Source organism: Myotis daubentonii, chromosome 20, assembly GCF_963259705.1.
Source record: "Myotis daubentonii chromosome 20, mMyoDau2.1, whole genome shotgun sequence".
NCBI lineage: Eukaryota > Metazoa > Chordata > Mammalia > Chiroptera > Vespertilionidae > Myotis > Myotis daubentonii.
The window spans coordinates 1,018,753-1,040,627 of NC_081859.1; the positions used below are offsets into that span (position 1 = coordinate 1,018,753).

At 65.5% G+C, this 21,875-nt stretch overlaps 1 protein-coding gene across 3 annotated transcripts in view; it reads left to right on the forward strand.

Annotated features, from left to right (window-relative positions):
* Positions 1-21,875, forward strand: part of CACNA1S (calcium voltage-gated channel subunit alpha1 S) — a 35,000-nt gene that overhangs the window by 3,906 nt on the left and 9,219 nt on the right. For all 3 annotated transcript variants that reach the window (XR_009450263.1, XM_059677715.1, XM_059677716.1), the window contains exons 3-31: positions 603-742; positions 1,594-1,736; positions 1,908-2,060; positions 2,760-2,965; positions 3,376-3,479; positions 3,963-4,108; positions 4,481-4,562; positions 5,509-5,669; positions 6,860-7,085; positions 7,729-7,936; positions 8,418-8,538; positions 9,428-9,542; positions 9,793-9,886; positions 10,435-10,504; positions 10,624-10,756; positions 11,590-11,719; positions 13,360-13,419; positions 13,659-13,765; positions 14,751-14,838; positions 15,104-15,211; positions 16,084-16,136; positions 16,416-16,562; positions 17,497-17,698; positions 18,553-18,711; positions 19,177-19,287; positions 20,080-20,163; positions 20,417-20,473; positions 21,327-21,455; positions 21,593-21,658. Coding sequence is in view for 2 of the 3 variants with exons in the window: in XM_059677715.1 (XP_059533698.1) it covers positions 603-742; positions 1,594-1,736; positions 1,908-2,060; positions 2,760-2,965; positions 3,376-3,479; positions 3,963-4,108; positions 4,481-4,562; positions 5,509-5,669; positions 6,860-7,085; positions 7,729-7,936; positions 8,418-8,538; positions 9,428-9,542; positions 9,793-9,886; positions 10,435-10,504; positions 10,624-10,756; positions 11,590-11,719; positions 13,360-13,419; positions 13,659-13,765; positions 14,751-14,838; positions 15,104-15,211; positions 16,084-16,136; positions 16,416-16,562; positions 17,497-17,698; positions 18,553-18,711; positions 19,177-19,287; positions 20,080-20,163; positions 20,417-20,473; positions 21,327-21,455; positions 21,593-21,658 (3,603 nt within the window). In the remaining variant the exon portion in view is untranslated. The remainder of the gene's footprint in view (positions 1-602; positions 743-1,593; positions 1,737-1,907; positions 2,061-2,759; positions 2,966-3,375; positions 3,480-3,962; positions 4,109-4,480; positions 4,563-5,508; positions 5,670-6,859; positions 7,086-7,728; positions 7,937-8,417; positions 8,539-9,427; positions 9,543-9,792; positions 9,887-10,434; positions 10,505-10,623; positions 10,757-11,589; positions 11,720-13,359; positions 13,420-13,658; positions 13,766-14,750; positions 14,839-15,103; positions 15,212-16,083; positions 16,137-16,415; positions 16,563-17,496; positions 17,699-18,552; positions 18,712-19,176; positions 19,288-20,079; positions 20,164-20,416; positions 20,474-21,326; positions 21,456-21,592; positions 21,659-21,875) is intronic.

The window sequence follows — 21,875 nt, forward strand, 5'->3', positions numbered from 1 at the left end:
GACCGGCCGCCTCCTGCACGCCCCCCACTGGGGACGGAGCCCGCAACCCGGGCCTGTGCCCCGGCCGGGAATCGAACCGTGACCTCCTGGTTCCTAGGCCGATGCTCACCCACGGAGCCACGCTGTATGTGGTCAGCCACTTAGTGAACTCACCCCTCACCTTGGCAGAGCCAGACCAACGGGTTTCACCGCCTCCTAGGGCCCGGGGGCCAGAGGTTCCCCACCCCCGGCTCACTTGTTCACGCAATTCTGGGCTCCGGCAGAGGAAGAGTAAAAAATAAATAAAATTAAAAAAACGAGCCGTGCCCACACTTCACAGAGTTGATCGCTCAGTGGGTGGGAGTGAAGGCCAACGGGATAGAAAGGGGCCCGGTGGTTTATTTCAGCGAGGGGTCCACGCGAACAGAGGGAAAGAGACGTGAACGTGAGCAGAGGCCTGGGGAGGGATGCCTCCGGAGGGAAGGCCTGTGTGGCCGCGAGGTGGGGGCGGAGGAGGGAATTCAGGCCGGTGCCGAGGCCGCTGGGAACAGTGTGCCTGGGGAGGGAAGGGCAGCGTGCGCTGGGGACGCTCAGAGGACAGGCAGCCGCTCCTGCCCCCACAGGAGAAGCTGGAGTACTTCTTCCTCATCGTCTTCTCCATCGAGGCCGCCATGAAGATCATCGCCTACGGCTTCCTCTTCCACCCGGACGCCTACCTGCGCAGCGGCTGGAACGTGCTGGACTTCATCATTGTCTTCCTGGGGTGAGGCCCGGCGGGGGGGGGGGGGGGAGGTCCGAGGGGCCAGCACCCCAGAGGCAGGACAGACCCCAGCTCTGGGCCGGGGAGCAGCCTTGCAGGGGGGCGGGGGAAGGGAACAACCCTCGCCATCCAGCCTCTGCCTGGAGCCCCAGACACACGCGCCCAGAACGAGGGCATCAGAGACAGGCCCCCAAGAGAGCGCTGTCCCCGCACCGTGGGTCTGGGGGCTCGGCTGTTCCCATGCACAGTGGGTCCGGGGGCTCGGCTGTCCCCCGCCCAGTGGGTCCGGGGGCTCGGCTGTCCCCCGCCCAGTGGGTCCCGGGGCTTGGCTGTCCCCCGCCCAGTGGGTCCGGGGGCTTGGCTGTCCCCGCACCGTGGGTCTGGGGGCTCGGCTGTCCCCCGCCCAGTGGGTCCGAGGGTTTGGCGTCCAAAGCAGGTTTCATAAGGGAGGACTTGGGGTGGATTTCAAAGGCTATTGGACAGTGAAGTCTGACCATAGAGAGAGAGACGAGGAGGCCAGGGATGGGAGGGACAGGCCCAGCCCCAGCTGGTGTGGCTCGGTGGTTGGAGCATCGGCCCACGGACTAAAGAGTCCCGGGTTCGATTCTGGCCAAGGGCACGTACCTGGGTTGCAGGCTCCATCCCAGCCTGGGTCAGGGCCCATGCAGGAGGCAACCAATGGATGTGTCTCTCTCACATGATGTTCCTCTCTCTCTGTCCACCCCCCCATGTTACCTTACGAGTCAGCGTTAGCCGTGGCCAAACCGTACCTGCCCCTGAGCACAGAGGGGGCGCCCAGGGTCCCCAGCACTGGGCCTGCGCTCACCTGACCCCCCCTCCGCCCCCCCCGCCAGGGTCTTCACGGTGATCCTGGAGCAGGTCAACCTCATCCAGAGCAACACCACGCCGTTGAGCAGCAAGGGCGCCGGCCTGGACGTCAAGGCGCTCCGAGCCTTCCGCGTGCTGCGCCCCCTCCGGCTGGTGTCGGGGGTGCCCAGTGGGTGGCCCCGTCTCCCCACACCCCCTCCTGCTCCCCAGCCTGCGCCCTGGCCCGGTTCTGGGTCCTCCTCCTACCTGGGTGTTCCGGAGGGTTCCCGGGGTGTGGAGAGCGGGAGGCGACGGCGGGGGGCTGACCCTCGTGCTGTGTGCCCCACCCCCCGCCCCCCAGGCCTGCAGGTGGTGCTCAACTCCATCTTCAAGGCCATGCTGCCCCTGTTCCACATCGCCCTGCTGGTCCTCTTCATGGTCATCATCTACGCCATCATCGGCCTCGAGCTCTTCAAGGGCAAGATGCACAAGACCTGCTACTACGTCGGGACCGGTGAGGCCCGGGCGGGCGGGCGCTGGGCGAGGTCCCGGGACAGCTCAGGGGGAGCTGCCGCCATGAAGACGCCACAGGAGCCCAGGGCGGCCTGGCTCAGTGGGTGAGCGTCAACCCAGGAACCAGGAGGTCAGGGTTCGATTCCCGGTCGGGGCACAGGCCCGGGTTGCGGGCTCCATCCCCAGTGGGGGGCGTGCAGGAGGCAGCCGATCCATGATTCTCTCTCATCATGGATGTCTCTCTCTCTCTCCCTTCCTCTCTGAAATCAATAAAAATATATTTGAGAAAGAATAAAAAGAAGCCACAAGAGCAAGGTTGCATTGCCTAGGGAATCGCCCGCGACGGAAGGCATTGTTCCCATTTCACAGGGCGGGAAACTGAGGCTGGGAGACGTTCAGTCACTTGCCCACGGTTACGGAGCCCGTGAGCGATAGATCTGAGGGCTCCGGTCCCCTGCCGGCCTGGGGAACCAGGGCCTGGAGGAAGGACAGCCCGGCCGGCCGGGCCCGTGACCTCGGGCCTCAGTTCTGGGGAGCGAACCCCCATCCCTGAGCAGGAAAGGAGATAAGACATCCCGTTGGCCGGGAATCGAACCGCAGCCTCCAGGTTCATAGGTGGACGCTCCACCCCTGGGCTGCGCCGGCCGGGCCGTGACACGATCATTTTCACAACTTTCCTCCCCGCCTCGTCCCCCTGCAGACATCGTGGCCACGGAGGAGAACGAGAAACCGTCGCCCTGCGCCCGGACGGGCTCGGGCCGCCCCTGCACCATCAACGGCAGCGAGTGCCGGGGCGGCTGGCCAGGGCCCAACCACGGCATCACCCACTTCGACAACTTCGGCTTCTCCATGCTCACCGTGTACCAGTGCATCACCATGGAGGGCTGGACCGACGTCCTGTACTGGGTGCGCGGCCCCCCCGCCCCCCAGCACCCCGTTTCTCCCCCCTTCATCCGGGACCGCGGGGTGGGCAGGGCGTGTCCTGCTCCCCTCACCCTTCCCTGCGAAACCCGTGCAGGGGCGCGGCCCTGGCCCCCAGGTGTGTCCAGCGCCCGGGGAAGCCCCTTGCAGGACGGGAGAGGAGGAGAGGAGGCAGCCGGGCACTTCCCAGCTGGTCCCTATGCCCGGCTGGTGACCCCCCTCCCCGCCCTCGGGAAGCCCTGGATCTCCAGGTTCCAGGTTTTCAGGAGAGAACAGACGCCCTCCCGCGGCCAGACGGCCCCCCTCCCGGTCCCGGGGTTGGTGGGCTGGGCCACTCAGGCAGGGGGCCCGGGGCCTCAGGTCAGGGGGTGAGACCCCCGCCTCCGTCCCGCCAGGTCAACGATGCCATCGGGAACGAGTGGCCCTGGATCTACTTTGTTACCCTCATCCTGCTGGGCTCCTTTTTCATCCTCAACCTGGTGCTGGGGGTGCTGAGCGGGTGAGGAGGGGGGGGGAGGGGGAGGGGGAGGACAGGGGAGGGGGAGGGGGAGGGGGAGGAAAGGGGAGGGGGAGGGGGAGGGGGAGCAGGACCAGGACAGGGAGACATGCATCCGAACCTCCGCTCATGCCCGCGTCCCCTTGAGCCAGGGGCGTGCTCCCTGGTCAGCGAGGAAGAGGCAGAAGGCGCAGGCGGGAGCCCGTCCTGTTTCCTCCCTCTCCCGCCCCTGGAGCCCCCTCCATCCGGCTGCCTCTGTCCCTCACGCCCCCCCACCCCCACCCCCGGCCCTGGAGGAGCCGGGGCTCAGCACCAGGTGTCAGGGTGGCTCCGGCTCAGCCCCGACTCTGGGGCCAGCTGGTCCCGTTGGGATCCTTGTGCTACCGCCTCCTGGCTGCGTGACCTCTGACCTAACCGCTCTGTGCCTGGGGGTCCACCCCCTCTTCCCTTCCTCAACCCCCTCCTCCCCCCCCCCCTCCCCTGCAGGGAGTTCACCAAGGAGCGGGAGAAGGCCAAGTCCAGGGGAACCTTCCAGAAGCTGCGGGAGAAGCAGCAGCTGGAGGAGGACCTCCGGGGCTACATGAGCTGGATCACGCAGGGCGAGGTCATGGACGTGGAGGACCTGAGAGAAGGTGCGAGCCCGAGGCCATGGTCACAGGCCCCTCCCCAGCTGCCCTCCCAGGGGGCACCGCCTCCCTGACCCCCCTCCCCCGCCCCTGCACACCTGGGAGGCCGTGGAGCAGGTGGAGCCGCTTGGCAGAGAAGGAAACCACGGCCTAAAGCCTCGCGGCTCCCGGGGCCCCTCCCGGGGTACGAGGTACCACACGCAGGTCCTCACGGCCCCTTCCCTCCAGGGTCCCCGGGAATCCGCCCTCGGGAAGGCAGAGAGAGCCCGGCCCACGCGGGCCCTGTCCACTGTCCAGGCGTCCGGGTCCGTGGGCCCTCCGGGTGTGTCCAGCCCCAGGGGCCCAGCAAGCCGGCCCACGTGCCTCTCTCGTCCCCAGGGAAGCTGTCCTTGGAGGAAGGCGGCTCGGACACCGAGAGCCTGTATGAGATCGAGGGCTTGAACAAGATCATCCAGTTCGTGTGAGTGTCCGCCCACCGCCCGGGTCCTCCCAGCCTCAGGCTCCTCCCAGCCTCAGGCTCCTCCCACCCCAGGCTCCTCCCAGCCTCAGGCTCCTCCCAGCCTCAGGCTCCTCCCACCCCAGGCTCCTCCCACCCCAGGCTCCTCCCAGCCCCAGGGTCCCCCCCTGCCCCCCGTGTGGACACTCAGTGTCATGGTTCGGACACTCAGCTACATAGATCCAATCGAGCTCTCCAGTTGGGGCCACACACCAACAGGCCCCCGGGGCACAGCTGCTGGCAGATCCCCCCAGAGGACTCGCTGGGTCACACGGTGTGCAGGTTTTCAACCTTGGTAAACGCTGCCAAGCTGCCCTCCCAAAAGCCGCACCTGCTGCCCCAGGGCCTGTCCACAGCCTCCCAGGGCCGGACACGGCTCGCTGTGACGGGAGTGCTTTCGTGGCGGGCGGGGCGGAGCGGGCCAGCGCGGGCCTCGCTGGACTGGACACTGATCGTGGGGCTCCGTGCCCGGCACTGTGGGTGTCTCCGCTCCTCTCTGAGGCTGGCACCGTCATCACAGGCCTTTGAGAGAGGGAGGACCTGCGAGTAAGAGGCGAGACTGCACAGCAGCGGGCGTGGCTCCGTGGTTGAGCGTTGACCTATGAACCAGGAGGTCACATGCCCGGGGCTGCGGGCTTGGTCCCCAGTGTGGGGGGGCGTGCAGGAGGCACGATTCTCTCTCATCATTGATGTTTCTCTCTCCCTCTCCCTTCCTCCCTGAAATCAATACAAATATATATATTTTTTAAAAGACCTGAGATTGTAGAACAGCCGGCTCCACCACTCACGTGACTACAGGGAGGGGGTGGTCAGACCCAGTGTGGCCAGGGGCGGCCGGGAAGGTGGGGTTTGGTAAAGCGCCCTTCCTCCGCCTGTCCTCCCCCCCCCCCCCGTCCCCTCCCCCCCGCAGCCGACACTGGAGGCAGTGGAACCGGATCTTTCGCTGGAAATGCCACGACCTGGTCAAGTCCCGGGCCTTCTACTGGCTGGTGATCCTGACTGTGGCCCTCAACACCCTGTCCATCGCCTCTGAGCACCACAACCAGCCGCTGTGGCTGACCCACCTGCAAGGTGAGAGTCCCACCTGCTCACCGCCTGCTCACCTGCCTGCTCACCCGCCTGCTCACCGCCTGCTCACCCGCCTGCTCACCCGCCTGCTCACCCGCCTGCAAGGTGAGAGTCCCACCTGCTCACCCGCCTGCTCACCCACCTGCTCACCCGCCTGCTCACCCGCCTGCTCACCCGCCTGCTCACCCACCTGCAAGGTGAGAGTCCCACCTGCTCACCCGCCTGCTCACCCGCCTGCTCACCCGCCTGCTCACCCACCTGCTCACCCGCCTGCTCACCCACCTGCAAGGTGAGAGTCCCACCTGCTCACCCGCCTGCTCACCCGCCTGCTCACCCGCCTGCTCACCCACCTGCTCACCCGCCTGCTCACCCGCCTGCTCACCCGCCTGCTCACCCGCCTGCTCACCCGCCTGCAAGGTGAGAGTCCCACCTGCTCACCCACCTGCTCACCCGCCTGCTCACCCACCTGCTCACCCGCCTGCTCACCCGCCTGCTCACCCGCCTGCTCACCCACCTGCAAGGTGAGAGTCCCACCTGCTCACCCGCCTGCTCACCCGCCTGCTCACCCGCCTGCTCACCCGCCTGCAAGGTGAGAGTCCCACCTGCTCACCCGCCTGCTCACCCACCTGCTCACCCGCCTGCTCACCCGCCTGCTCACCCGCCTGCTCACCCGCCTGCAAGGTGAGAGTCCCACCTGCTCACCCGCCTGCTCACCCACCTGCTCACCCGCCTGCTCACCCGCCTGCTCACCCGCCTGCTCACCCGCCTGCTCACCCGCCTGTTCACCCGCCTGCTCACCCGCCTGCTCACCCGCCTGCTCACCCACCTGCTCACCCCCCTGCAGGGTGAGGCCGGCTGGGAAATGGCCAGCCAGGGAGTGGTGCCTTGGGCTTTCCATAAGAGGTCCATGAGGTCCATGAGATACACTAATCGGCTGCCTCCTGCACGCCCCCTACCGGGGATGGAGCCCGCAACCTGGGCCTGTGCCCTGACCGGGAATCGAACCCTGACCTCCTGGTTCCTAGGTTGACGCTCAGCCCCTGAGCCACGCCGGCCGGGCTGGGTCCGTGTTCGTCCAACGGGCAAAAACGCCCCGGGCGCCCCTGGGTGTTGGGGGGGAGGGCTCCCCCAGGCAGAGGCTCAGAGGTGGGCGGGGACGGAGGGCGAGGCTGAGCCCGCGCTGTGACCCCCAGACGTCGCCAACCGGGTGCTGCTGTCCCTCTTCACCCTGGAGATGCTGCTGAAGGTGTGCGGGCTGGGCCTGCGGCAGTACTTCATGTCCGTCTTCAACCGCTTCGACTGCTTCGTGGTGTGCAGCGGGCTCCTGGAGGTCCTGCTGGTGGAGTCGGGCGCCATGACACCCCTGGGCATCTCCGTGCTGCGCTGCATCCGCCTCCTGCGGCTCTTCAAGGTCACCAAGTGAGCGGGCGCCAGCCACGGCACCAGCCAGCGGGCGGTGGGGGGGGGCTCAGCCACCGGCAGGTGCGGGCCCAGCTCATCCCCCCGTCCAGGTCCTGCAAGCTCACACGAAACCACCCCCAGCTCAGGGCCTCAGTCCTCCCTTTTCATTTTTTTTTTAAAATATATTTTATTGATTTTTTACAGAGAGGAAGCGAGAGGGATAGAGAGTCAGAAACATCGATCAGCTGCCTCCTGCACATCTCCCACTGGGGATGTGCCTGCAACCCAGGTACATGCCCTTGACCGGAATCGAACCTGGGACCCTTCAGTCCGCAGGCCGACGCTCTATCCACTGAGCCAAACCGGTTTCGGCCTCCCTTTTCATTTTTATTATTATTTCTTAAATCCTCACCAAGGATGTTTTCCCCATTGATTTCTAGAGAGGCTGGAAGGGAGTAGAGAGAGAGAAAGAGAGAGAGATGCACGCTGGGAAGGAAGGGAAGAAGGGGGGGTGCCACAAATCCAGGGCCTCCGCCTCCAGGCAGCCCTCCCCCCTGCCTGCCCCCAGCCCTGAGCCTTCCTTCCCCCAGACCCCACGCACACCTGTGAGCGGGGCTGCCCGCCTCCACCCCGCGCCCACCCCCGCGCCCACCCCCGGCAGGTACTGGACGTCGCTGAGCAACCTGGTGGCGTCGCTGCTGAACTCCATCCGTTCCATTGCCTCGCTGCTGCTGCTGCTCTTCCTCTTCATCGTCATCTTCGCGCTGCTGGGCATGCAGCTCTTCGGGGGCCGCTACGACTTCGAGGACACGGAGGTGCGGCGCAGCCACTTCGACAGCTTCCCGCAGGCCCTCATCAGCGTCTTCCAGGTGGGCCGCCCCTGCCGCATCCTGCCCCTCCGCCTGCGGGGCGGACAGACGGAGGGGGGACGCCTCCTCCAGGGAGCCCTCCCAGATCTGTGGGCTGGGGCTCGAGGTCCCTCTGCGGGCTCCCACGGCCGCTGCGCCGCTCTCGGGCGGCGTGTCCGTCTCCTCCACGCTCCGGGGCTGGGAGCCCTGCCCAGCTTGTGCCACGGGCCTGTCCCCAGTGCCCGGCACGTGCCAGCGCATGGCGGGATGGCAGTTTATGAATGAGTGGCGTCGGGGTGGGCTGGGCGTCCAGGCGCCTGCTCTCTCTCCCAGGTGCCTCTGAGCACAAAGCTGGGCAGGGTGAGCCCGCCCCCCCCCCAAGGCCGGTCTCCCCTGGGAAGCTCACACCATCTCTCTCGGGAGGCGGGGCCTGGGAGCCCCCTCAGAGACCCCCACGGAGGACCCTCCATCGCACGTGCCCCCTCCCCCCCTCCCGCCCCAGGTCCTGACAGGGGAAGACTGGAACTCCGTCATGTACAACGGCATCATGGCCTACGGCGGGCCCTCCTACCCCGGGGTGCTGGTCTGCATCTACTTCATCATCCTCTTCGTCTGCGGCAACTGTATCCGCCCGCCCGCCCCCAGCAGGTGCAGGGACCGGCTCAGGGAGGGGCTGGGAGAGGGCTTCCCGGGGGCCAAGGGTGCCTCAGCCAGGCACCAGGGTAGAGCTGTGGGAGGAGTCCTTCCAGCAGCTGGGAGAGAGAGTCAGGGGAGAGCCAGGAGAGAGCCGGGGGAGAACCAGGGGGGAGACAGGGGAGAGCCAGGGGGGAGCCAGGAGAGCTAGGTTAGAGCCAGGGGAGAGCCAGGAGAGCTAGGTTAGAGCCAGGGGAGAGCCAGGGGAGAGCCAGGAGAGCTAGGTTAGAGCCAGGGGAGAGCCAGGGGGGAGCCAGGAGAGCCAGGGGGGAGGCAGGGGGGAGCCGGGGGAGAGCCAGGGGGGAGCCAGGAGAGCCAGGTGACTGGGTGCAGGTGGAGGACAGCATCCCGGGAGGCTGACGAGCCTGGAGCAGGGAGGAGGAAGGGCAGGGCTTGGCAAGGAGCCATGAGATAGTGGGTCAGGCAGGTGTGAAGGCAGAGGCAGGTGGGTGAGGCCGGGGCCCTGGGCCAGGTGAGCCAGAGGACAGTGCAGGCTGGAAGGGGCCGGGGCCCGGGGTGCAGCACAGAATGTGATGTCCTGAGCAAGGAAGGGCGTGAACCCCAGTCCCTGAGCTCCTGGGGGCCAGGCAGGGTCTCCCCTGAGGGCTTCGGGTGCCCCACCTGCCCGGGGTGAGGGCTGGGTCAGTCCAGGGCCGCGTGGATTCAGGCCGCTCCCAGAGGATGCTGGCCGTGTCCCTGTGCTCCAGCCCTCCCGTGGGGGGGCCCTGACAGGAGGAGGGTCTCCATGGCCCCCCAGGGAGGGCAGGGCAGGCTCCGGCCCCTCCCCCACATGCCAGGCTCCTTAGCTGCGGCGCGCAGACATCCTGCTCAACGTCTTCCTGGCCATCGCCGTGGACAACCTGGCCGAGGCCGGCAGCCTGACCTCCGCCCAGAAGGCCAAGGCCGAGGAGCGGAAGCGCAGGAAGATGTCCAAGTGAGGGGACCTGCAGGGCTCAGCGGGGGGCAGGGGGGGCAGGCGGCTCCCTGGGGCCCAATGCACCGGGGCCAGGACATGCCGCCCTGGCTGTGCCCATAGCCTGTCCCCCCTGGTGGCCGGCGCTGCCCCGACCCCACGGGGCCCCCTGAGCCCTTGGTGCGGGTCCCCCGGGGCGTCCCCAGGCTGAGCAGACCCCCGAGAACGTTCTGGCTGGGCCTCCGTGTCCGGCTCTCTGTTCTCCCACCAGGGGTCTCCCAGGCCGGCCCGAGGAGGAGAAGGCGGCCGTGGCCAAGAAGCCGGACCAGAAGCCCAAGGGCGAAGGCATCCCGACCACGGCCAAGGTGAGCTGGGCCCCGGCGGTTCCCGAGATTGGTGATGGTGGGAGGCAGGGGTGCTCGACTCTGGAAGTCCCCTCGTCCCCCCCCCCCGAGCCTGGGGGTGCTGGGGGGGGCGAGGTAGAGAGAGGCTCTCAGCCAGGCGGGGACACCGCCCTCCACTCCAATGGGGACAGCGCCTGCAGGAGCGGGACCTTTGTCCTGCGAAGTACAGTCGCCCAGCCCGGCCGGTGTGGCTCAGTGGTTGAGCCTTGACCTAGGAACCAGGAGGTCACGGTTGGATTCCCGGTCAGGGCACAGGCCCGGGGTGCGGGCTCCATCCCCAGTGCGGGGCGTGCGGGAGGCAGCCGGTCCATGATCCTCTCTCATCATGGATGTTTCCCTCTCCTTTCCTCTCGGAAATCAATACAATTATATTTAAAACATAAAAAGGGAACGGCGTCGTGTCCCAGGCAGCAGGGAGAGTTAGTGGAACGTCCCCCCCCGCCCCCCCCCCGCGTGGCAACTGCAGGTCTCCGCCATCACCATCCTCTTCCTTGTGCCCCTTCCGGCAGCTGAAGGTCGATGAGTTCGAGTCCAACGTCAATGAGGTGAAGGACCCCTACCCCTCGGCTGACTTCCCGGGTGAGTGGCCCGGCCTGGTGCGCCCCCTCCCCCATGTCCCCTCCCCCACCCCCAGGCCGTGAGCATCCGGGACAGAGGGTGCCACCTCGAGGCTCCTGGCCTCTCCTCCCTCCCCACAGGGGACGATGAAGAAGATGAGCCTGAGATCCCAGCAAGCCCGCGCCCGCGGCCCCTGGCCGAGCTGCAGCTGAAAGAGAAGGCGGTGCCCATCCCGGAAGCCAGCTCCTTCTTCATCTTCAGCCCCACCAACAAGTGGGTGGCCCCTCGCTGCTGCGTGGGGGGTGGGGGCCGGGCGGGGGGCCATGCGGGCTCTGAGGGGGGCCGCCTCCTGCTCTGGAAAGATGGTGGTGATGGTGATGAGGATGGTGCAGTTGCACTGGGAGAACCTCATTCCTTGAGCTGAAGGCCTTGTGCCCCGTCTAACATGCCAGCATCCCTGGGGAGGAGGGCGGTGGGGGAGTACTGGCACCTATGGGACTGGCTACACTGGCTCCTTTCTGAGAGTAATTTTATTTACTTTTAATTTTTTTGAAATAGATTTTTACTGATTCCAGAGAGGAAGGGAGAGGGAGAAAGAGAGAGAAACATCCAGGACGAGAGAGAATCATGGACCGGCTGCCTCCTGCACGCCCCACACTGGGGACCGATCCCACAACCCGGGCCTGTGCCCCGACCGGGAATCGAACCCTGACCTCCTGGGTCATGGATTACGGCTCAACCACTGAGCCACGCCGGCCAGCTCCCAACTTCACGCCTTTAACAACACACAGACTATAGTCTTCAGAGTTCCCTCCGCCTGCCTCCAGGGTGGAGACGGGCCTGTCCCCTTCTTTGGGGGGGAAGCTGTAGGCGGTGGATTCCTGGGGAGGAGAGGGTGATGGGAGGGGCGGGGTGGGAGATGGAGCTGAGGCTGCTGGGACAGAATGGTGGCAGGGCCGCTGCATGGCCAGCCAGAGGGCCATCCAGGTGCCCGCTATTCTCCCCTGACCGGGAGGGAGTGAGCCAGTGCCCCCTGCAGGACAGAGGCAGCCGGGGAGGCCCGAGTGCCCAGGAACTCAGTTCCCCGGGCCCTCCCGTCCCCACAGGTTCCGCGTCCTCTGCCATCGCATCGTCAACGCCACCTGGTTCACCAACTTCATCCTGCTCTTCATCATGCTCAGCAGCGCCGCCCTGGCCGCTGAGGACCCCATCCAGGCCGAGTCCATGAGGAACCAGGTGAGGGCGGCTCCGCACCCCCCACCCAGACCTCAGGCCCCGCACACCTCACTCTGTGTTGATGTCCGCGGCATCCTCTATGTGGCTCTCAGAGTTCTCAGAGTCTAAGTCCCTGGAGGGCCGAGACGCCCAGTCCACTCCTTCTCAACAGCTGTCACAGCGTGCGGCACAGACGGGCTCTTGTTGCTTGAGTTTAATGGTGACGGTGATGATGATGGTGGTCATGGTGATGGTGGTGGTGGTGATGATGGTGGTGATGATGATGGTGGTGATGATGGTGGTGGTCATGGTGATGGTGGTGGTGGTGATGATGGTGGTGATGATGATGGTGGTGATGATGGTGGTGGTCATGGTGATGGTGGTGGTGGTGATGATGGTGGTGATGATGATGGTGGTGATGATGGTGGTGGTCATGGTGATGGTGGTGGTGGTGGTGATGGTGGTGATGATGATGGTGATGATGATGGTGGTGATGGTGGTGATGATGATGATGGTGGTGGTGCTGGTGATGATGATGGTGGTGATGGTGGTGATGATGATGATGGTGGTGGTGCTGGTGATGATGATGGTGGTGATGGTGGTGATGATGATGATGGTGGTGGTGGTGATGATGATGATGGTGGTGGTGCTGGTGATGATGATGGTGGTGATGGTGGTGATGATGATGATGGTGGTGGTGCTGGTGATGGTGATGATGATGATGGTGGTCATGGTGGTGATGGTGATGATGGGGATGATGATGGTGATGGTGATGGTGATGATGATGGTGGTGGTCATGGTGGTGATGGTGATGATGGGGATGATGATGGTGATGGTGATGGTGATGATGATGGTGGTCATGGTGATGGTGGTGGTGATGATGATGGTGGTGGTGGTGGTGGTGCTGGTGATGATGACGGTGGTGATGGTGGTGATGATGATGATGGTGGTGGTGCTGGTGATGGTGATGATGATGATGGTGGTCATGGTGGTGATGGTGATGGTAGTGATGATGGTGATGATGGTGATGGTGGTGATGATGGTGGTGATGGTGATGGTGATGATGATGGTGGTGGTGCTGGTGATGGTGATGGTGATGATGGTGGTCATGGTGGTGATGGTGATGGTAGTGATGATGATGATGGTGGTGGTGCTGGTGATGGTGATGATGATGGTGGTGGTCATGGTGGTGATGGTGATGGTGGTGATGGTAGTGATGATGGTGGTGGTGCTGGTGATGGTGATGATGATGATGGTGGTGATGGTGGTGATGGTGGTGATGGTGATGGTGGTGATGATGATGATGGTGGTGGTGCTGGTGATGGTGATGGTGGTGATGGTGATGGTGGTGATGATGGTGGTGGTGATGGTGGTGATGATGATGGTGGTGATGATGATGGTGGTGATGGTGCTGGTGGTGATGATGGTGGTGATGATGGTGGTGATGGTGGTGGTGATGGTGGTGATGGTGATGGTGGTGATGGTGGTGGTGATGGTGGTGATGGTGATGATGGGGATGATGGGGATGATGATGGTGATGGTGATGGTGGTGATGGTGATGGTGATGGTGGTGATGATGGTGGTGATGGTGATGGTGGCTGAAATGATATCATTGCTCTGCCCTTCCTCTCACTGACTTCCTCTCCCGGCCCTGCCCCCAGATCCTCGGGTATTTTGACATCGCCTTCACCTCTGTCTTCACTGTGGAGATTGTCCTCAAGGTGAGCGAAGGCCCCGGGGCGGCTTCCACTTGGGCCGGGAACCGACCTGCTGTGGCTGCACTGACTCAGCACTCACCCCAGGGCCGGTGGCAGGGGTGAGGGAAGGTGGAGCGAGGTGGGGACAGGGCAGAGCCCGGGAGAGCAGATGGGGGCTCAGCTCACAGCCGGGGTGAGGCCCTCCTCGGGGGGCACAGGCCCGTCGGCCGCTCATCCCAGCCAGCGTGCTGCTTGTCCCCCAGATGACCACCTACGGCGCCTTCCTGCACAAGGGCTCCTTCTGCCGCAACTACTTCAACATCCTGGACCTGCTGGTGGTGGCCGTGTCCCTCATCTCCATGGGGCTCCCGTGAGCGGGGCAGGGCCGGCCGGCCGGGGCGCGGACCCCTCTGCTCCGAGCCAGGGCCCCCAGGGGCGGGGGGCGGGTGTAGCGCCACAGACATTGACGGGGCCCAGGCCCCAGGGTGTCACCCACGGGACTGACTGCCCATGCGCGGTGGGCAGAGCTGGTGGCCAGGAGGGGATCAGCGAGGAGAAGGCAGTCCCAGCAGCCCTGGGGGGAGCATGGCCCCGACGCCTGGTGCTCCCAGTCTGATGGGGGGGCCGAGACTGCACCCCCTCCCCATACAGGAGGCCCTCTCTGTGCTGCTAGTGGGGGGCGGGAACTCGGCCCTCTAGCGGGAGGCAGCTTTACCTGGGCGGCCCACACCCAGCCGAGGGAAAGGCGGGAAGGAGGCAGAAAGGGCCCCAGCGAGCAGGAGGGTGGAGGAGGTGGAGGCCGGAGCTGCTGTCCTTAGCCACGCCCAGTCCTGTCCTTGGCCACGCCCCCTCGCCCTCAGCCCCCTCCCACTCTAGGCTCCGCCCCCACCCTGTCCTAGGCCCCGCCCCTCGTCCTCAGCCCTCTCCCACTCTAGGCTCCGCCCCCACCCTGTCCTAGGCCCCGCCCCTCGTCCTCAGCCCTCTCCCACTCTAGGCTCCGCCCCCACCCTGTCCTAGGCCCCGCCCCCTCATCCTCAGCCCCCTCCCACTCTAGGCTCCGCCCCCACCCTGTCCTAGGCCCCGCCCCCTCATCCTCAGCCCCTCCCACTCTAGGCTCCGCCCCCACCCTGTCCAAGGCCCTGCCCCCTCGTCATCAGCCCCTCCCACTCTAGGCCCCGCCCCCACCCTGTCCTAGGCCCTGCCCCCTCGTCATCAGCCCCTCCCACTCTAGGCTCCGCCCCCACCCTGTCCTAGGCCCTGCCCCCTCGTCATCAGCCCCTCCCACTCTAGGCCCCGCCCCCACCCTGTCCTAGGCCCCACCCCCTCTTCCTCAGCCCCGACCCCCGCCCCCCCAGGTCCAGCTCCATCTCGGTGGTGAAGATCCTGAGGGTGCTGAGGGTGCTCCGGCCCCTGCGAGCCATCAACCGAGCCAAAGGGCTGAAGGTGAGCGGACCTGGCAGCACCCGGTGGGCGTGGGGGCGCCTCCAGGGTCCTCAGCCCAGCGTCTGGGCACTTCCCGTGGCCTCTGCCCGTCCTATGGGCTGAGGATGAGGCTGGGCAGCTGGGGGGCCCCCACTCCCACCCCCACCCCCAACCCGCCTCGCTGCCTGCAACCATCGGGGATACGGAAGGCTGCCGGTCCGGGGATCCCTCCGCCGGACCAGGGGGGCGGGCTGCTGCCCCCGGCCCCACCGCCCTCCCTCCGCAGCACGTGGTGCAGTGCGTGTTCGTGGCCATCCGCACCATCGGCAACATCGTGCTGGTCACCACCCTCCTGCAGTTCATCTTCGCCTGCGTCGGGGTCCAGCTCTTCAAGGTGAGCCCCTCGCCCAGGTGACCCCCAGGTGCCCGCCAGGGGCCAGCCCTGGGCCAAGGCCAGAGCGGCCAGCCGTTCCCGCCTCAGCCCAGGGAGCCCCCACCTGGGGAAACAGGGGTCCTCAAGGCTCCCCGAGGGTCCGCTGTCTTCCTGGCTTCCCCTTGAGGAGGAAGGTGACACCCCACACTCACCCGGCCTGCAACCCCCCCCCCAGCCCGTCAGATCCCCCTCCTGGTCGTCTGGGCTCCTGCACCCCGAGTGCCAGCGGGGGTGTCCGGCCTCAGTCCTTCTCCCAGGAGCACCCAGGGCTGGGGCCCCGTCTTCACACGTCTGGGCGCCGACCCCATTCTGTCCTCACTTTCGGGGAGAGCACGGCGCTCGGTTCCTCTCCAGGGACCAGCCCTGCTGGGTGTCCCTCCGGACGCCCGACTTTGGGACCACCTGCGGGACTTGGAGATTGGCCCCGACCCCGTGGCTCCTCCTCCCAGGACCCGGTCGTCTCCTGCCCCCACGTGTCCTGCTTGAAAATCACCAGACGGAGCCTCAGCCAGATGTAGACATGCAATAACATTCATTCACTCATTCATTCACTCATTCATTCATTCATTCATCATACAGGCCCAGGGCTGCTTCCCCGGGTCAGGGCCTGGGCTGGGGGCCGGGAGCAGGCTGAGGGCGTGGGCCTCGGTGCTGGAGGACTGGTCTGGGCCCCGCTCCCTGGTTGGGCCACCCTTTGGGAGGAAGACCCAGGCTCCTCGGTCCAGACATTCTGCCTTCCTTCTCCTGCCCATCATCGGATCGCTGTTACCATGACAACACATCTCCTTCCCTCCCTCCCTCCCTCCCTCCCTCCCTCCCTGTCCTGGGCGCAGGGGAAGTTCTTCAGCTGCACTGACTTGTCCAAGATGACGGAGGAGGAATGCAGGTGTGCGGGGCTCTGGGGCGGGGGGCGGGGGGGTGGGGGGGTGTAACTGGCAGAAGGGCCCCTTGTGGGAACACCTGAGAGGGGCAGGCGGCCCTTCAGGCTGGGGGAATGGGACGAAGCCCCTCGTCCCAGGAGGGGTGCCCAGCCGTGTCCCCTCAGGTCCGATCTGGACCTCCATTTGTCCTGCACACTCACCGCCCAGGGCCCGGAGGACGTGGGGGGCGGGGACGGGGCGGCCCAGCCATGCCCAGTGCAGTGACTCCCCCGCGACCCCTGAAGGGGCTACTACTACGTCTACAAGGACGGGGACCCCACGCAGATGGAGCTGCGCCGCCGCGAGTGGGTGCTCAGCGACTTCCACTTCGACAACGTGCTGTCGGCCATGATGTCCCTCTTCACGGTCTCCACCTTCGAGGGGTGGCCGCAGTGAGTGAGGGCGGGGCCCGGGCCACCAGGGCCGGGTCGGGGCAGGGCCAGGGGTCCCCCGGTCCCTCCCCAGCCCCCCGGCCCCTGGGGGGTGCTCAGCCAGCCCCAGGCTCCGATGGTCTAGACCAGCGGTTCTCAACCTTCCTCACGCCGCGACCCTTTCCTACAGCTCCCCATGTGGTGGGGACCCCCAATGTCATCGTGACACATGGAACATCATTCAAGCACAGTGATTCATCACAAAAACAACATGCAAGGATAGATGTGTTTTCCGATGGTCTTAGGCGACCCCTGTGAAAGGGTCGTTCGACCCCCAAAGGGGCCGCGACCCACAGGTCGAGAACCGCTGATCTAAACCGAGCATGTCACACTCGCGGCCAGCGGGCCGCAAGCCTCGTTTATTTGGCCCGTGTTAGCCTTTGAGTGGACATGCTGGGTCTAGAGAGCCATGGTCGGCAAACTGCGGCTCGCGAGCCACAGGCGGCTCTCTGGCCCCTTGAGTGTGGCTCTTCCTAAGCCTTAGGAGCCCCCTAATTAAGTTCATAGCAATGTACCTACCTATAGAGTTTAAGTTTAAAAAATTTGGCTCTCGGAAGAACTGTCAATCGTTGTCCTGTGGATATTTGGCTCTGTTGGCTGATGAGTTTGCCGACCACCGGTCTAGAGGACTTGTCACTCCAAAGGCAGCCGGAGCCGGGGCTCGGAGCCATGTCTCCATCGGCGTAGGGCTCTCTGAGGGATGGGGGAGAGGGACACCCCGGGGAAAGGCAGGTGCATCCTGGGATCGGTCCCAGCCTTCCCCGGCGCGATCTGACTTGCTCTCCCTTCGCTCACTGCGCACAAGCTCCCCCCGGGGCCAAACCCCCGCCCTGGCCTGGCCCCCTGCCCGGCCGCCCAGCCCGTCTCCTCTCCCCCGCCCGCCCGCCCGCCCCAGGCTCCTGTACAAGGCCATCGACGCGTACGAGGAGGACAAGGGCCCCGTCTACAACCACCGGGTGGAGATGGCCATCTTCTTCATCGTCTACATCATCCTCATCGCCTTCTTTATGATGAACATCTTCGTGGGCTTTGTCATCGTCACCTTCCAGGAGCAGGGCGAGACCGAGTACAAGAACTGCGAGCTGGACAAGAACCAGGTGCCCGGCCCGGCCCGGCCCGGCTCAGAGGCTGGGCGTCCACCCGTGAACCAGGAGGTCACGGTTCCATTCCCGTCCCGGCTCCTGTGGGCTCGACCCCCAGCAGGGGGCTGTGCAGAGGCAGCCGACCCATGATGCTCTCTCATCATTGATGCTTCTCTCTCTCTCTCCCTCTCCCTTTCTCTCTGAAGAGTCCTGGGCTGGGGTGACCCAGATCCTCCCCTTGCAGCCTCCAGGCACCCACCCCGTCTCCCCCCCCATCGCCAATGGGAAGCCATACGAGCTGATGGGTGGGGGGTCTTCTCATAGGACCCTTGTGATGCCCAGAGGAAGGAAGCCCTTCAGAGCCCTGCTCTGGACAAGGGTCATGTTAACAAAGGCCCGTGATGACCAAGGGGGAGCCCCCCAACCCCTAAAGCAGGGGCGGGGAGCGTCCGGCCCGCGGGCCGTAGAAGGCCCGTGAAATCATTTGGTCTGGCCCTGCCGAGGCGTTAGGGGTGAGGTCATTAAATGTTTGACCAAATAGATAGCGGGCCGATTTGTTTTTAACATATATTTGTATTGATTTCAGAGATGAAGGGAGGGAGAGAGAGAGAAACATCGATGATGAGAGAGAGAGAGAATCATCGATCGGCTGTAGCGGGCTCATGTTTGAGTGGATGATACCATAAACCTCCAAATGGCCCCTGGCAGGAAAAAAGGTTCCCCACCCCTGCCCTGCAGGGTCCAGCAGAGACCCTCAGCCACAGGCTCCGGACGTGCCAGAGGGGGTGTCCCCTCCCTCCCGCCGGTGGGTGTGGGCGCGGAGGGAGTGGGCGCTCCCGGCTGACGGCCCCTGTGTGTGTGTGTCTCAGCGCCAGTGTGTGCAGTACGCCCTGAAGGCCCGCCCCCTGAAGTGCTACATCCCCAAGAACCCGTACCAGTACCAGGTGTGGTACGTGGTCACCTCGTCCTACTTCGAGTACCTGATGTTCGCCCTCATCATGCTCAACACCATCTGCCTGGGCATGCAGGTGAGGCGTGGACGCAAGGCCTGAGGGGCCAGGGTCGGGCTGGGGCCAGGGTGGTCCCCCATCTCTTCTTCCCAGTGCCCCTCGGGGTAGAGGCGTGAACTGGCCCAGGATCTATTAATACATTTTTATGGATTTCAGACAGGAAGGGAGAGGGATAGAGAGAGAAACATCTATGATGAGAGAGAATCATGGACCGGCCGCCTCCTACACACCCCTCTACTGGGGATCAGCCCACAACCCGGGCGTGTGCCCTGACCGGGAATCGAACCCTGACCTCCTGGTTCCTAGGTCGATGCTCAACCCCTGAGCCCCGCCGGCCGGCTGGGCTGGCTCCCAGGGTTTTGAGATTAAAGAGAGCAGTGGGCCGGGGGCCCGGGGAAGGGGGGTAGGGGAGGCTCTGGGAATGCCATCTGCGGGATGGAGAAGCCAGACCCCCCAGCCCTCTCCTGTGCACCCCCCCCCCAGCACTACAACCAATCGGAGGAGATGAACCACATCTCCGACATCCTCAACGTGGCCTTCACCATCATCTTCACCCTGGAGATGATCCTGAAGCTCCTGGCGTTCAAGGCCAAGGTGAGCGCCGGCCCCAGTGCAGGCGAGCGGCCGAGGCCGGGGTGGGGCCTTCTCATCCCCCCCACCCCGCCCCCCGGCCTGTTCTACAGAAGGCCCTTCGCGGGCTCCCCAGCTACTCACCCCCGTGGCCATGTCCACCTTCATACGTGGACGGGCAAGAGAGTCAGGCTGCCCGCCCCCCGCCCCCAGCCTGGCTTCTGAGCCTCAGCCCATGGCTGTGGGGTGGGGGGAGCCCCTTGGCTCCCAAGTCCACCACCTCATGCCCAGCCCAGCCGCACCCTGGCAGGTCTGCACTGCCCAGCCACGGCTGGTTTTCGAGGGAGACGATCAAAGAGCTCCCCATCCGGACCCGGACCCCAAACCCTGAGTTCCCAGCCCCCCCCACACACTGACCACTTTATTATTTTTATTTTTTTAAGAATTTTTTTTTATTGATTTCAGAGAGGAAGGGAGAGAGGGAGGGAGAGAGAAACATCAGTGATGAGAGATCGAGCCCACCACCCGGGCCTGTGCCCTGACCGGGAATCGAACCCCAACCTCCTGGTTCATAGGTCGACGCTCAGCCACTGAGCCACGCCGGCCGGGCCCACTGACCCCTTTATGTCTGGAGGAACCTAAGGACCAGAGGGAGACAGCCTGGGGGGTGGGGGTGGGGGAATAGGAGCTCCAGGAGAGGGGAGCCCCCTGGGCCTGGCCCAGAGTCTGCAATCCCCCCCACCCCCCGCGCTGGCCTCCCTCCAGAGCGCCTCTCCCCGTGCCTCCTCACCCCCATTCCCGTCCCTGTCCCCCCAGGGCTACTTCGGGGACCCCTGGAACGTGTTTGACTTCCTGATCGTCATCGGCAGCATCATCGACGTGATCCTCAGCGAGATCGACGTGAGTGGGGGGCGGGGGTGAGGCGGGACCGGGGCCTGGTGTCTCCCCTCCTCTTCCTGCTCCCTGGCCCCCCCCCCCCAGGCTGTGGTCTCCCTGTCCCCGCGGCTCGGCCCTCGCGCCCACACCCCCCACTCCCACCCCCGACGGGCTGCCCTTTGGGTCTCATGCCCGGCCTCACTGTCTTTTTCTCTCTTGTCCTCCCACCGTGTCCCTCCCCCCCACCCTCCCCTCGCCCCCTCGCTTCTCTCCACAGACCTTCCTGGCCTCCAGCGGGGGGCTGTACTGCCTGGGTGGCGGCTGCGGCACGGTGGTAATTCCCGGCTGCATGCGCCCTCCGCCTGCACGCTGAGGCCTGGCCGGGTGCATGGCGGGACCCGCACTCAGGACTCCCTCCCCCAGAGCAGTGCCCCCACCCCCAGGGCCCGGGTCAGGGCGGGGCAGACTCTGTGGCAGAACACGCATGAGTCACGCGTGGATGTCGTGGGGTTCCCAGCGCCCTGGAAACCGGGCGGGGGGGCTCTCCCCCTCCAGGGTCACCGGGGCGTCTGAGGGGAGCACAGGGCAGAGGCCGCCTGGCTGGGGCGTGGCCTGGTCTCGGGGACAGAGCTGTGAGCTAGCCGTAGGGACGCTCTGCGCTGGGAGGACCTGGGGGCGGGGCGAGGGGGGACCTGCTCAGGGGCAGCTTCAAGAGCAGGTGAGATGAGCCCTGGCCTGTGTGGCGCAGTGGCTAGAGCGCCGGCCTGCGGACCGAAGGGTCCCGGGTTCGATTCCTGTCAAGGGCACATGCCCGGGTTGTCCTCGACCCCCAGGGTGGGGCGTGCAGGAGGCAGCTGATCCATGATTCTCACTCATCATGGATGTCTCTCTCTCCCTCTCCCTCTCCCTTCCTCTCTGAAATCAATACAAATATTTTTTTTAAAAAAAGAGAGAGAGACAGAGAGAGATAAGTTGAGATGAGGCAGGAGACCCCAGAGGGCAGGCGGCCGGCCTGTCACAGGCCCACCCAGGCCCAGGCCCGCGACGGGGTGGCCCAGGCCTGCTTAGCGCTCCCCCCACCTCCCTCCTCCCAGCTGAGAGCCCAGAGCCTCCGCACACACTGCCCCTCCGCCTTCCCGCCCGACCCCTGACCCCTGACCCCGGCCTCTGGGGGGGCCGCCCCGCAGGACCCCGACGAGAGCGCCCGTATCTCCAGCGCCTTCTTCCGCCTGTTCCGGGTCATGAGGCTCATCAAGCTGCTGAGCCGGGCGGAGGGCGTGCGCACGCTGCTCTGGACATTCATCAAGTCCTTCCAGGTGCGCCCGGCCCTCCCCGCGGGGACCCCCAGGCCTCCGCCCGCCTGCCCGGTCCGGGGGCCCTGGGGTCCCTGCTGAGCTGGGGGGACAGGTCCGGAGCCGGGGAGCCTCACGCCCCCTCCTCCCCCGCCCCCCAGGCTCTGCCCTACGTGGCCCTCCTCATCGTCATGCTGTTCTTCATCTACGCCGTCATCGGCATGCAGGTGAGGGCGCCGAGGGTCCCCCACGGCAGAGGCGCCGGTGGGTCCTGGGGGGCTGGGCGCCCCTCCTGCCGGCCCCTCCTGGCAGCCTGTGGTCCCCAGTGTTGCCGGGTGAGTGAATCAGGCGGAGGCAACCCCAGGGCCAGACTGTGTCTGGGGCCCGTTAGAGGCCCGGGCGGGCTCAGCCCACCTCCCGTGAGAGCCGCCCCTTCTCTGCAGC